This window comes from Ovis aries, chromosome 6 (assembly GCF_016772045.2).
Source record: "Ovis aries strain OAR_USU_Benz2616 breed Rambouillet chromosome 6, ARS-UI_Ramb_v3.0, whole genome shotgun sequence".
In the NCBI taxonomy this organism is placed as follows: domain Eukaryota; kingdom Metazoa; phylum Chordata; class Mammalia; order Artiodactyla; family Bovidae; genus Ovis; species Ovis aries.
This window is the reverse complement of record NC_056059.1, coordinates 71626182-71642004: the sequence shown is the minus strand read 5'-3', so window position 1 is coordinate 71642004 and position 15823 is coordinate 71626182. Positions and strand designations below refer to the sequence as shown.

Here is a 15823-nt window from a genome sequence, read left to right as displayed (position 1 = left end):
TGTTTCTCAAATTATTTAATACTCTGTTTGTAGAAATAAGTGTTTTTAGAAAACTAATGACCATTTACCTTTCCTTCCACTCAAGGAGAAGTACAAATGTCTACCACAAGACGAAAACGTAACATGTTATGTTGTTTACCGTAAGCTGTAGTAAAATGAGCTCACTTGTTGACAGGTATGTTTTTAGAGACTCATTTATTTTGAATTATGTAAAGCTATTTTAAAAATTCACTGTTAGAGTAATGGTCTATATCACTGATAAAGGCAGTGTTATGCTTAATCATTAATACTGTTATACTTACCTTCTGTATTGAGCAAATGTCATGTAATAGTAAAATGTATTATCTAGAGCCAAAGTCAGCAGCATGTGGCTTGTGTTCTGAATGGATCTTGAGCTATAATTTTGAGTGATTTGGTCAGAACTGTTCTGAAAGAAATTATGACAGTTTCAGGGGTTTCCTTGGCACTTTCTGGAATCATCTATCTCCTTATCTATTGGTCCTAACTTCAGCCTGTTAAACATCTTAGCATAAGAGGTAACTGTAATTATTAATAGGATTTTGTTAGTTGAAATTATAATCTTTAAATCTTACTCTTGGTAAAGGATAGGCCTCCTTGTTTCTTTGATTTTAAGACTTCTTTAACTTTTTTATTTACCTTTTAACATGTTTGACACTAGAATTCATCTTCGAGTAGGCCTATCAGAGTTTAATTGGTAGTATTTTTAAATTTCTTAGTGGACATAATAATGGACTTCCCTGGTGGCTCAGACGGTAAAGCGTCTGCCTGCAATGCCAGAGACCCGGGTTCAGTCCCTGGATCGGGAAGATCTCCTGGAGAAGGAAATGGCAACCCACTCCAGTATTCTTGCCTGGAAAATCCCATGGATGGAGGAGCCTGCCTGGTAGGCTATAGTCCGTAGGGTTGCAAAGAGTCGGACACAACTGAGCAACTTCACTTTCACTTTTAGTGGACATAATAAGTCTTATCATCAGTGATATCTTAAATTTGATGAAATATAGTGACAGCTTTTTAAAAATACCTACTCTGACAGCTAACATGCAGAGCACTTTCTGTGTTTTAACTTCATTTAACTTCACAATAATTCCATGAGATTTTACAGATGAGGGATCTGTAGGTCAGAGAGGTTAAATAGCTTGTTTTAAGGTCACATAGTAAATAATAAGCTGGAGTTATGACCTGTGTTGATCTCTCTGACTCTAAAGTTCCTGTGTTTTTATTTTAGTATACTGTGTGATTTTTCCATAGGGGATTCTTTAAGAATTTTATAGCTAGACTTGTGCACAGAAGTGACTTTTGACATCTAGAGGCAGCTTCCTTCCCTTTTCTGTGAGGTGAATAGTGAAGGTCCATACTTTACCAGAGCTTAAGACCTGAAGTGCAAGGAGTATCCTCAGGGAGCCCTGCCATAGATTTGGGCTGAGCAGTAGTTTCAAGTGGAATCTATGTGTAGTCTTCTTCTCAGAAAAAATGTTTCTTCACTACTCCTTAGGCATTAAATATGATTTCAGTGTTGTGCTTTTGATTGATTTCCAGTTCCCATTCTAGATAATATGACATCTAGGGATGACAGAGTGCTCAGACATAAAGCAGTGGTTCTTAATATGAATTCATTTTCTCTCGGAATGTCATGAAAGTTAATGCACTCTCTCCTCAATGATGTGCATTTACATGTAGAATTTTTTAATAAATTTTAGTGTTTACATGGAACCCCAAAAGTTTGCTATGATAGAAGATTTGTAGATGATCTCAATTGTGAGACTCATAGGTACTTTATAGGCCACAGAGAGATGTGCTTAAAGGAATCAATAGTGAGTTCATGTAAAAGATCTTAAGTCACTTGATACTATTTAATATTGCCCCTTAGGTTAAGGAGTTAGCCACCAGGTCTCTAGATTTCAGAGAGACTTTCATTAGAATGCTCTTCCTTTCGGTCTTCCAATAACCAACCCCTTCTTGTCTTTTAGATCTCAGCTCAAATGTTCCCACTTCAAGTCCTTCACTAACCACACAGATTAAAATAACCACCCAGTAATAAACACATCACTTCTTTAAAAATAAAGAACAGCTCATACATTTTCATGTTGATTTGTTTTTTTCTACTAGAAAGTAAGCTGTAGGGGAGGAGGGGCCTATATGTCTAGCTAACTACTTGGTAGCCATGTCTAGAACAGAGCGTGGCATGAGAGTGCTAACAAAAAAAAAATGTTTGTCAAATGAATCAGTAATGAATGAAATTATATCAATGTAAGTTAACATGCTAGATATTGTGATGTTTCTGAGTGATTTGTGTTTTATAAAGTAAATGTCTATTTTTAAAATGTGTGACTATAATTAAATATGATTTTAAGTGAATCATTTTTATAATGGCAAATACACTGATTTTCTCTAGGTTTTCACTAGTTACTAAAAGTTTGAAATAAAATATTTAACTTTTGGTTAAATTATTATTTATTCCAATAAACTTTTAAAAATGTAAAACATAGTTGAACTTTGTCTGTTTGTATTAGAAAACAGGTTAATAGTTATTGGATTTGAATTTGTACAGTCTGTAACTCTACAAAGATCCTAGGCTATAACTGATTGATTTACGTTTTGTTTCAGTATTGCTGTTCCTTAGCGAATCTGCTCTTATTTTCTGTATCTTTCTTTTTCTTTTAGAGATGATGGTAGTATTTTTGATGGGTTGGTGGAAGAAGATGACAAGGACAAAGCAAAAAGGTAGTTAAACTTATGATGTAATATAGTAAAAAAAAATAAGTAACAAGTAAATATAATGGTAAAAAATAGTAAATCAGTGATTTCCAAAGCTGTCTGCCGTAAGAACTTAGATATGTTAGAAAGGAGAAGAGCTGAGGATATCAGTGTGTAGTTTATAAATTAAGTAAAATTTTCCTCTAAAAGTGCCTTTCTCACCACATCACATTATGGCACATAGTATTTACATGACATCACTGGGGACGTAAGCCTTCAATCACTTGCCAAGAGAGGGTTTGCCTAGAGTCATCATTGTAGTTACTATTTTCCCTTAACCTACTCTATTCTTTGGAAGCAATTTATCTAGTATAGCACACCTTCAGAGCAGAGATGGGAGAATTAAGCTTCATCTCCCATGGGGGGATCTTATACTCCAGTGCTGTGTTATTTCTTCAGTTGCTTGGTTTGCTCCAGCTTTGGCATTTGGAGGTCTTTCAGAGTTGGCTTCTCTGTGTCTTTTGACATGCCTCCATTCTCCAGTAGAAGGCAGAATAGATGATGGGGGAGGACAGGGAGAATTGATGGAGAGGTGTCATCAAGTAGGTGAGTGGATGGCGTCTAGAGCCATGGTGGCGATGGTGAGGGTTTAACCTTAAATATGGGCCTTGATGGTAATTAAAGTAGCAGGAGGGAGGGTCCAGATAGCATTACAGCCAAGTTTGTAGTCATTGAGAGTGAGCAGTACTTTTCTGGTTTTTTCCCAGTCACATTGAACTATGTGGGTGCTTAGATGAGGGTAGAGGGTGTTGTAGCATTACATTCAGAAACAAAAAATAAACATGTAATAAGTAATAGTTCCTAAATGTGTGTTTTAGCAAAATAAAAGGTACTGGGATAAGGAAAATATTGAGGAAAGTTATATAACTTTATTCAAGTAAATAAAAAGACCTGTACTTGAAGCTAAACATATATAGGATAACTCCTTTCCTTTCAGTCTAGTGAGAGAAAGTTTCTATAAAATATTTTAGGGTCGAGGTAAAGTCACTGTTAAGGTGGGAATAATCAGTCTTGCCTGAATGAAGAGGCAGAACTTTGAGGAATTAACTTGGACAGATTTAAAGGCCAAGTTTATAGATGGATAAGGTGAGCTAAGGGTTTTCTGTTTGCAGAGACTTAGAAGGTTTGATCATGTTTTTAGGGAACCAAAAATACTATGGTTGTGGGAAACCTTGGAGAAAGAAGACCTCATAATAATGCTGTCAGAATTACCCAGACCGCACTGGGCTCTGACATCTATGAGCTGTTATTATTGAGGTCATCACAAGGGCTGAGTACTTCCAACCTGAGTGTAACATGAAGTAAGTTGCTTTAATGAGTGTGATCCAGTGGTAGAATTAGCAATGATATTTGATTTCCATGTATTTCTTACACTTGAGTTAAAATGCTGGTTTTAAATGATTACTTCATGATAACTGTATGATCCTGGGCATATATTCTCTTTTGTGCCTGAGTTGGCGTACCTATAAAATGAAAAATAATAAGATCTACTTCATAGGAATTAAATGAAATTTCATAAATGTTTCCAATAATGCCTAGCATATAAATATACAATAATGGTTCTAAATTTTACCTTCTACACATGTCTTCAGATATTTCGTAGATAGTAATTCTCTGGTGCTTATTTCCTGCTTACTCCTTTCTAGAGGCGTAGAATTAGATCTGTCTCACTTCTCTAGTATATGTCCTTTAAAATGTCAAACAAGCAATTTCACCATATTTAAATTCTCCCCAAACCATCTCTCCACCCAAACTAATATCTCATGTTATATTACTTGGAAATTCCTTTTGATTTTTCTTTTGCTTCCTCACTCCAAATCTGATTTACCTAGAATTGCTAGTTCTGCCTATTAATCCTCAGACCCACACTGCTGTGTTAACACTGCCACTGCTGTGGTTTTTAGCCTAGGATATTGCAGTTGCCTCCTAACTGGTCATCTGGCCTCCAGTCTTGTTTGGCATACAGTAAGTTTTCAGTAGCTTTTGTTAAATGAATTGTTTTACCAAGCATTGATTCTTTCATTACTCAGTTGCTAGAATGGTCTTACTATCAGTCAGTTCTGTTCATGGCATTTCTTTGCTTAAAACCTTTCAGTACCTTTCATTATTTAATGACTTTCACTAAAACTAAAATCCTTTTGTGTAGCATAAAAACTTAATGATTTTTTTTCTGAGTACTTATTATTCCGAACTGCCCACCACTTATACCCCCGACTCCAGCATACTTGGGCACAGAAAGCCTGTACTAGCCACATTAGCCAAGCTGAGCTACTTGTGATGGGTTTTCATCTTTGTACAAGTTGCCTGTGTCTGGAATGGTCTTCTCACACATCACTACCCCCTCTTTCTCACTCAGCCTTCATGATTCGATTTAGCACACTTAGGAGTTTCCATAGGATTTAGGTAAATTTCTTGAAAGGGGTTATCTTTGTCCAGTATTCCTAGCCATTGTTAGCACAGTCTGTATCATTATAACAAAGAGTTTAGTGTTTGGTGAGGGGGTCAGTTAATTTCTATTACATTTATTAAGAGATTTTTTTTTAATTTCTTCTCAGTACTAATATGGAATAAATGCTGCTTCTTTACTGAAAAAAATTAATAGAATTATCCTCTGACCTTTTGGCAAAGTAGTATACTTTGTTTAAACAAAAACTGAATTCTAAAGTCTGACTTCACAAAAGCATATAGTTAGAAGTGTTACAGAATGATTAGTTGCTCTGCAAATAATTACATTTATTTTACAAGTTCTCAATGCAGCTAACAATTTGCTCCTGGTTACTGCTTCACATAGAACAGTGGGAATTATTCATTTAGCACATATATTTTGATCACTTACTGTTTGTTAGGTATTATGCTTAAGTGCTTAGATGAAAAAAATTGGGCTCTGCTATTAAGAAGCCCACAGCCCAGTGAAGAGATAGATATGCAAGCAAGTGGTTACAGCTCTGTATTGGAGGCTGGGATAGAGGAGTAAAGAGGAAGAATGTGTGGGTGAGCCTGAGGGTAGAGAGATTTTCATCTTTAGATTTCTGTTTATAATTTAAAGCTTACAGGAGATGGATAACTTTCTCCTATTCAGTAATTTATAATAATTTGTATTTATATTTTACATGTACTTTCACAAACTCTCTCAAGTAATAATAATAGCATAAGGGAAACACAAATTCTTGATAAATATTAGATTTAGTAAAACTTGAGATTTGAACGTAATTTGTCTTAAAAACAGATATGCCAAGTGGTTAATATGTAAAAGTTTCTTTAGTGGTTAAGCCAAGAAGAAAAATTACTGTCCTAATTAACTATACTGTTAGTAACCTAGAATATGAACATTCATTACCATTTGTAGTCACAGAAGTACGTGCTCTGTGGTCATGTCCATATTGAGCATTGTGTTAAACTATTTGTGTAGTTAAATGGATTGTTTGAAAGCTGCTTATGTAATTTTTTATTCCATCAGAGTATCTAGAAACAAATCTGAAAAGAAACGTAGAGATCAGTTTAATGTTCTCATTAAAGAACTGGGATCCATGCTTCCTGGTAATGCTAGAAAGATGGACAAATCTACTGTTCTACAGAAGAGCATCGATTTTTTACGAAAACATAAAGGTACATTTTTAACTTTGTAAAATGGATTTTTTTTTTTTTAAATAACAGACTCTCTCTTAAAGCATAATGTGATAGAATCTTGGCAGTAATGCATGAGACTGGGTGCTTCCTAACCTTTTTTCAAGAGAAAGAAACAATTGCCTTTTAATGATTCCCTGGTATGTTCTTTCTTTCATTCAACAAACATTTATTTAGTGCCTACTATATCCTTGGCTTCCCTGATGGCTCAGATAGTAAAGAATCTCCCCGCAATGCGGGAGATGTGGGTTCAGTTCCTGAGTTGAGAAGATCCCCTGGAGGAGGGCATGGTGACCCGCTCTAGTATTCTTGCCTGGAGAATCCCCATGGACAGAGGAGCCTAGTGGGCTACAGTCCATGAGGTCACAAAGAGTGGGACATGACTGAGCAACTAACACACATAGCCTAGATTCTTGTGGTGCAGGGTAATAGTTCTGACCCTCAAGTAACTCAAACCAAAGGAGACAAATAATATATAAATATCTAATTACAGTGCAAGTAATTATTGTGAGTGGTGCTTGTAAAGAATATTTATGTGAGAATACAGAGGAAAGAATGTGTCAGAGACATCATAAAACCAGTTCATTTTTCAACCGAGTCTTCCTTTTATCTTAAGGAAAAGAGCATTTCACATGGAAGGAGGAGCATATGTAAAACCAGAGAAGCGAGGAGAGGTCAGTTTAACTGGAGCATAGAATTGAGTTGGAAAGTTAGGAGTGTGTTTGGAAGAGAATCGAGTCAGATCATGAGATATGTAATTTAAACAGATTACTTCAATGACTAGGAAATAAACATCATTTTAAAGTGATTATTTGTTAAAGAAAATCACTTTGAGAAAATATGTCATGGAAAGGAAATTTTAGAGAATAGTAAGTATCTTGGTACTTAACAGATGCTACTTAATAGAAAATAGGTGAAAAGCTTATAGAAGGACATTTCCTTTTTCAGATGCAAATAAACTACAGAACTTCTCAAAAGAGAATTTGTAACTAGTGCTTTTATTTCTCGATAGCTCACTCTGTAATATATTACTAGCCTGGTTTATGCTCCACCACTGTTTAAAATTATTTTTCTTAATACCATGACCCCCATCCTCTCTGCTGCCAATAAAGCAGTAGCTCTTTCTTGTACCTCATCCTCTTCTGCATCTCTGAAGCACTGGGAATTTTTACCTGCCCTCCACTGGCTTTCTTTTTCCTTGTTCTGAGATACGCTGGACTTCTTCATTCACTTCCCTCTCCCAACCGAGCTAACTTCTTTTCTCTTTCTGCCCTCTGAACATGACATTTCTTTAGGTCTTATCTTGTGTTCATGCTTTCTCCATGTTCTTACCCTTGGTTTTGCCTCTCTGTTAAACTACTAAGTCTGTATTTTTAGATGCAGACTTTTTAGTTTTTCATTTCCAGGTAACTTCTGAATCTTTGGTTTTAAATGTTCTCAGACTTAACACGTCTAAAACTGAATTCATTTTCATTTTGTCAAGTCATCTCTTTCAGTTTTCCATTTTCACACCACAATCCTTTCACTCCCCTGGGACTCAGACCTGAGAAGTGTTTTGCATTTTTTCATCTTCTTTAGTGTACAGTATCACAGTTGCCAAATTTTTTTGATTCTTCTGGTAATGTGTCAAAATTGCTGGTTTACGAAATTTACTGCCTACATTATCATTACATTTTATCTCTACAAATGGTATTCTCACTAATTTCTTTGTCCCTTGTTAGTGCACTCATTCCTCAGACATTGTAGCAGTTCAGTAAATGATTGTTGAATGAAATGAAATGATATGCATGCATAATTATTTCCCCCTGACAATAGAGGATTAATTTTGGCATATAGATTTTTTTTAAAGTTGAGCTTATGGTTCTCACAAAATTAAAATTTACCTGAAATTGAAAGGTAATTCTTACATACTTATTACTCTAAAAATAAACCTGGGTTTAGCTAAATTTGATGGAATTTGTTTATGGATTTAAGTCCTTTTTTCTGAATGTATATAATTGATGTGAATTTGAAAAGCATGATTGTATTCCGTAGAATTAGTAGCTATAATTGTTCATATCTAATACAGACATTTCCAATATGCCAAATTTGGGGTGCCAATTTTTTATGCTGTTTTTATATATCTGGTAATAGAGAAATCAAAACAACTTAGTCCATATTTTCCACTTCAAGATAGAGTATATTTTGTAGAGTAAAATCTATGATATGTATTTTAATTTTACTTGGTTGTTTTAATATGTCTGCATTTAAATATGGAAAAAATATTGCCTAAGTATAGATTTCATCATTTATGAATAGCTTTTTATAACAACCTATTAGAAGTATGTTGCAAAATAAACTATACTAATTGTGTTAAAATATGTGCCGAAAGCTAGGGAATCTCCAAATTTTGACCAGCTTCCTACTACTAAGAAAACATGCCAGAGGACACAGAGCAGAATCACCCTGGGTTTATTACTATAAAGTTTTTGCCTAGAATTTTAATTTAGTCTCTTTGATTAATTAAGAATAGAACACCTTAGACTGAGAAGAATCTCTGCCTGGCAATAGGCAGGCCTAAAATAATTCTTTTTTAAAAGCAGACTGACTGATCTCCTTGGCTCCTTTCCTCCAGGTTTATGTCCTTAGGTCTGTTCTAGGTACTACTGTTTGAAAGGCAAAGAAAGGGGAAAGAATATATTTCTAATGCTTGATATAGTCTGCTTATTTTGATTCTTATTTGATCATTGTGTAAAGCAGGAAGCAATCTCAGGCCAGTCAGGAACAAAGGTTCTCAAAGCTCCCCAGAGAAAATTCAGAGACTGGCATTTTTAAGAGACTAGTCTTAAAGTTATCCAAATTATTCAAGCAGATGACCTGCTACATTAGCTCAATATTTCATCATACCAAAATTTGGACCTCCTGATACCTACCTAGACCAATAAATGTTATTGACTATGGCTCTTCTCTTTAATTAGTGCCACTAATGTGTCAATCTGTTTACAGAAATCACTGCACAGTCAGACGCTAGTGAAATTCGACAGGACTGGAAACCTACATTCCTTAGTAATGAAGAGTTTACACAATTAATGCTAGAGGTATGTCCAGATTAATTTTTGAAAAGTTTTATTTTCTTAAGAAATCACAGGGGTTGCCAATTCTAGTATAGATTTAACAATATTAGTTTAATACTGAAAAATCTTAATTCAGTGTAAGTCAACCAACTATTCATTTAAAATTAACTGATGTAAGTATTGTAATAAAATAGTACTATATGTGGTAAAATAATGCCAAATCTTTGTGCTTTCAATATCATCTGAATTTTTGAGAGGCTTAATAAGTTAGAAACCTGTAACTACCAAGTCCTCTACCTGGACAAAACTAACATTTAAATGAAAAATAAAATATATTATTCATCACATAGTAAATATTATGAAATGTATTTTACTGGACAGTAGGATTTTTTTCAACAAATTAAAATCTACCTAAACACAGCATAAAATGATACTAAATGAAGTATTTTGAAAATATTAAAATAGTGAAATATACATTGAAAGACAACTCTTCTCATTTTAAATAGAAACTTCTAAAAGGTTTTCCTTCTAAAAGTAGATATTCTTCTATGACAGAATTATTTTTGAATACAGTTCAGATCATACTTGCTTAGAATTGCAAAACTTAATATGTCACACAGTCAGTTATAAAATCCACAAAAATTTTGAGTCACTCATACTATCAGTTTTACTTTTTAAACATTTCCAATTTAGATTAATAAGGATATCTTCATGTACACAGAGTACAGAGTTCAGTATCAGATTTCTATGAAAGCTTTCCCCCCGCCCCCCCCAAAAAACAAATAATAAATAAAGGTGATATTATACTTGGGTGTTAACAGTTAAGGACAAGAGAAGTAGATAAGCAAAAGAAGCTAGAGATAGAAGGAGTAGAAGAAAACAGTTGAAGTAGAGATTGTTAAATAATTTACATTTCTTATTCTGTTTGTTCAGGTTTGTTATTTTAGACTTTAAGCATATATCTCTGTTGTATATGTTTATGTAAGAACCATGTCTTAAGTGTCTTTGCATGTTGACTAAAGTCCAAAGCAACAGTATTTTGCAAATTATTGAATTATTTTTCTGTTTTTACTAGGTATAACAGTTAATTGCTGGATTAAGTCTTTATATATTCAGCAGAAATGTCACCATATGAAAATTTATTTGAGTGTAAATACATTGTATATATACTTAAAGCCATGCTTAACATCTGAAAGAATAACTGAGCACATCTTACATACCATTACCTCAGTGAATCCTCACAGTAATCTTATGAAGATACACTATTAGCATCCCTTTCTTACTTTCACATGAGGAAATTGGGCAAAGGGATTATGAAATTTGCTCAAAATAAAACTAATCCTGAGCTAGGATTCACTGCAGGAAAACTAGCCTCTGATCCCTGTGGCCCTAGACCCTGTGCCCACTGCTGCTCATGGCACTTCTTCTCAGTGAAAGTTAGCTGTGGCACAGAACTTTTAGCTTGGTAACCAGCAATTAGTTCTTTAAATTAATGGATACAAGTTACAAACCGAATAATAGTTCCAATTAATTTTCTCTTCTCTAAAAAGAAGTTTGACATTGTCCAAAATTCTCTCTTTAGATTAAGTAATACATTTATGAAAGGGTACAAACAAGCTAATGTTTGTAACCCCAAGAAGAAATCAACTCATTTAATTGTTCTTTAAATTTTTTTTTATTTCTCAGTGCCATGATTCAATACCATCTGTGTTATCATAAATCCTTTTTAAAACCTTTTTCTTCATTTGGTTTTGTTGGGTCTTAGTTGCGGCATGTGGGATCCTCTTTGTGGTGCATGGACTCTCTAGCTGTGACTCTGCAGACTCTGGGGTACAAGGGCTCAGGTTGTGGCTAGCGAGCTTAGTTGCTACCAGGGACGTGGGATCTTACTTCCCTGACTAGGGATTGAACCTGTGTCCCCTGCACTGCAAGGCGGATTTTTAACGACTCGACACTAGGGAAGTCCCAGTCATAAACTCTTTACTTACCCTGCTTTATTGATGTGAAAATTTTCTTTTTTTAATAATTTTTCTTCATTTATATTTTTGACTTTTTTTGCCACACTGAGCGGCATGCAGGATCTTATTTCTCTAACCAGGGATCGAACCCACACCCTCTGCAGTGGAAGTGCAGAATCCTAACTGCTCGACTGCCAGGAAGTCCCCCCAGATTTTCTTATAAATTCATAAATTAATGTAATATCTGTATTTAAGAAACTTAGGAAGGTAAATTACCTATTCAATAATAAGCTAAATCAAAAAGAATTGTCTTCAAATTTTTCTTTACAGTGAACAGATTTTAACTTAATTGCAAAGACATGTAGTACATATGTAGTATTAAAAATAACGAAATCAGAGAGTCTAGAGATTATAATCTTATATATGAGAATATTTAAACATGTTAATTTTGAAATTATAAATTAGTCTTCTCATGATTATCCTCACAGCTTTTAAAATTATATTCCTGAAAAATATTACATTGACTAACTTTTAATATGTCAAGCATATTTTTGATTTTTAGTGAATATTTGCAACTGCTAGGTAGGCATTTTAATGTTCATATGCCAGGATTGAAGGCTATGTGTAATTGTGTGTATTGTAACCTGGGTTCAGCTAACCTAGTTGTGTTATTGTTGGCTTATCATGTTGATCAGGTTACAGTTAGGCAGTCTGGATACCCTTTTCAGCAGAATTTCAGATGTAGTTTTTGTCTAGGAATGTTAGAGCTGCTAGCAGAAGAGCTGGGGTCATTCAGCTCAAACTCTTCGTTTTATGGCTGATGCCTGGAGAGATTGTAGCTTGTCCAGTCAGTTAATCAAAGAACTGAGACTGAGATCTTAAAATTCATTTATACATTGTGTGTTGGCTATCTCTCTTCATTCGTCCATTGCCACCCATCCCTCTCCCTCTTGTTTCTGATGCTTAAGGAATATTCCTTGCTACCCTTGTTGGGGATGTTGAGATTAAGGAAATAAGGGCAATTTAGCCTTACTAGACCTCTGTGCCAAGTTATCTCTGTATGTATATCCTGGTACAGAGTTCTTTCCTCTTGACAGCTGGCAGCTCTCGTCAGTACTCTACAAGGGAAGGGCCAGGGCCCTGCCTGCCTCATCTCAAGGAGGTTCTGTCCACTTCCTTGGGACTTCCATCCAGTCTTGCCAGATTAAGTAGTCACCAAGTAAACACCCGAGATGTATACAGGCCTCTTGATATGTGCAAAGTTGATCTAAAGTAGATGTCAAATAGGAAGATGAGTTTTAACCAATGAGCCCTTTCCCTCCTATCACACAATGTGGACAAGGGATAACCTTCGCAGTCTTCAGTCTTGGGATAAGGACGTCCTTCTGTCTTGTTCCACATCTCTCAAGTCTTCCTCCTCAAAGCCCTTCCCGTTTCGGTGTATGTACGTACTTTCTTGGAAAATTACATCCTTCCATTCAAAAGAAATTTGAACTCTGGATCCTTTCTTGTGTTAAGACTTGGTGAGATGCTGATGCAGGCCTTTCTCTGCTGAATCTTTACCTGCTTCAGAAGAGAAAGGGGTAGGCTCTGCTTCTGGGAGTGGGGTCAGGTCATTAAGAGTTCTGATTTTAGTTTATTCACTTCACAGAAGAGAGCTGCATCCTAATTCCTAGTAGATCTCCTAGGAATAAGTAGAGTAGAGATCATCACAGTAATTTGCTTTCAAAGATGACACAGTCTAGCCTCATGTGAGAAAAGCATGTTCTCAAAATCACTGCAGATGGTGATTGCAGCCATGAAATTAAAAGACGCTTACTTCTTGGAAGGAAAGTTATGACCAACCTAGATAGCATATTCAAAAGCAGAGGTATTGCTTTGCCAACAAAGGTCTGTCTAGTCAAGGCTATGGTTTTTGCAGTGGTCATCTATGGATGTGAGAGTTGGACTGTGAATAAAGCTGAGCACTGAAGAATTAATGCTTGTGAACTGTGGTGTTGGAGAAGACTCTTGAGAGTCCCTTGGACTACAGGGAGATCCACCCAGTCCATTCTAAAGGGGATCGGTCCTGGGTGTTCATTGGAAGGACTAATGCTAAAGCTGAAACTCCCAATATTTTGGCCACCTCATGCGAAGAGTTGACTCATTGGAAAAGACCCTGATGTTGGGAGGGATTGGGGGCAGGAGAAGGGAACGACAGAGGATGTGATGGCTGAATGGCATCACTGACTCGATGGACATGAGTTTGAGTGACCTCCAGGAATTGGTGATGGACAGGGAGGCCTGGCGTGCTGTGACTCATGGGGTCGCAGAGTTGGACACGACTGAGCGACTGAACTGAACTGAACATCATTTTGACCCTTTTCCTTAGGAAACAATACTGGCATAATTGTACTAAAGAGTTTTGTGGAAATTTCATGCATTTGCTTAAATTATAAGGTTTCATCCCTTCACCTTACATTAGCCAAGAATGAGTTTGTCTGAGCCATTCTGGAAGGCAGACATCTGCTCAAATTAATTACTTTCTGATACCCAAACGTCTTCCCTCAATAAAGGGGAGGTGGGGGATGCCTTTTTCCATACATTCACCATGCTGCTGCTAAGTTGCTTCAGTCGTGTCCGACCCTATGTGACCCCATAGACGGCAGCCCACCAGCTCCCCCGTCCCTGGGATTCTCCGGACAAGAACACTGGAGTGGGTTGCCATTTCCTTCTCCAATGCATGAAAGTGAAAAATGAAAGTGAAGTCGCTCAGTTGTGTCCAACTCTTTGTGACCCCATGGACTACAGCCTACCAGGCTTCTCCATCCATGGGAGTTTCCAGGCAAGAGTACTGGAGTAGGTTGCCATTGCCTTCTAGTAATGTTATTTACAGTAACAACAATCTAGAAATAATATGTTTCAGCAAGAGGAATAATTAGATAAAAGGGAACACTTTGCAGTCATTAAAAAGGATGATTTTAGGTAGGTCTCTATTGAATAGGAAAGATGTTCCCTTTATGCTAAGAGAGAAAAACAAATTACATATATATATATATAAAATCCCATTCACCATATACCTCAACAATTACTTAGAATTAGAGGGAGGTTGCTCTAACTTTCAAATACATGAGTAACATACAATATTTTTTATTTGCTGTGTGCCACACATATGCCAGGTGCTGCAGATATGCAATGTTGCAGATACAATATAGTTCTTAACAGAATTGCATCCTTTGAGAGAGCCCTGTACTTACACAAGAAATTCAGATTAAGTGTGATAACTATTTGATAGAAGAGGAACTCTTCTGATGATATACTTTATCTGCTGTATATCTTTAGTATCTTTTCTTTTTTGTTTTAAGTTACTTGTTTATGACTGCTGTGGGTCTTGGTTGCTGCGTGCTGGCTTGCTCTAGTTGCAGCAAGTGGGGGCTATGTTCTAGTGCAGTGCATGGGCTTCTCATTGCCATGGCTTCTCTCACTGTGGAGTGCAGGCTGTAGGCGTGCGGGCTTCGGTAGTTGCAGCATGCAGGCTCAGTAGTTGTAACACATGGGCTTAGTTACCTCATGGCATGTGGGATCTCACCCATCCAGGGATCAAACCCATGTCCCCTGCCTTGGCAGGTGAATTCTCAGCCACCGGACCACCAGGGAAGTCTTCAACATTTTTTCCATTGAATCTTCTTTTCCTCAGCCTGAAAATATATTTCAGTTTCTTTTTCTAAAAAAATAACTTCCCTTGATACTTTGTCCCCTCAAAATGTGTCCTTTCATGAACTTGAACAAAGTGTTTTATAATATAGCCTTCTGATGATCCACCCATCTCTAAACACACTGTAGTATGAATCTCTTTCCTGTTGACATAACTCTTGAAAGTCAGCAAAATTCAGTCCATTTTTTTATTCCGTGTCTTGTTTGATCCCATTTTTTACTGAACCATCCATTTTCCTCCTCACTCACTTTGTCATTCTTTCTTCCATTGACTTCATCAACAGCAGTGTCTTCTGTCCTGTCTTTGTCATTTTCTCTGGCACTTTCGCTCCTTCTCATCTCTGTACGTAGATAATACCCCAAACCTTTGTCTTTGGCATCCTTTTCATTTTTGCAGATCTCATTTCTTTAGCTTCCACTTTGGTGCCTAGGATTCTCAGATGAAAAACTTTGTGAGACATGAATAAAGTATTGCTTTTTGTTAAGTATTGTTCCCCTGTGCTGACTCCTCTCCTGAACTCTTAACATCACATTTCCCAATGCTTGCCTATGTCCTTTCTTCTCTGTTTTTACTGCTATTAATTTCATTCGGATTCTCCTTAACGTCTCTGATTATTCCAAAGGCCACTGAAATTTTCCTCTTAATTCACTTTTCCCTCAAAATCCATTTTACGCATTGCTTCCAGACCATTCTTAAGCTAAGTTCATCTGTCTTGCCCT

At 36.2% G+C, this 15823-nt stretch overlaps 1 protein-coding gene across 12 annotated transcripts in view; it reads left to right on the top strand.

Moving 5' to 3' along the window:
* CLOCK (clock circadian regulator) overlaps positions 1 to 15823 on the top strand; it is a 124132-nt gene that overhangs the window by 58939 nt on the left and 49370 nt on the right. For 10 of the 12 annotated variants that reach the window (XM_060416640.1, XM_012179336.4, XM_060416642.1 and 7 more), the window contains 4 exons: positions 86 to 175; positions 2683 to 2742; positions 6233 to 6381; positions 9385 to 9476. In XM_060416640.1, coding sequence (XP_060272623.1) covers positions 129 to 175; positions 2683 to 2742; positions 6233 to 6381; positions 9385 to 9476 — 348 coding nt within the window. In that variant the 5' untranslated portion in view covers positions 86 to 128. 12 annotated transcript variants of the gene reach the window in all.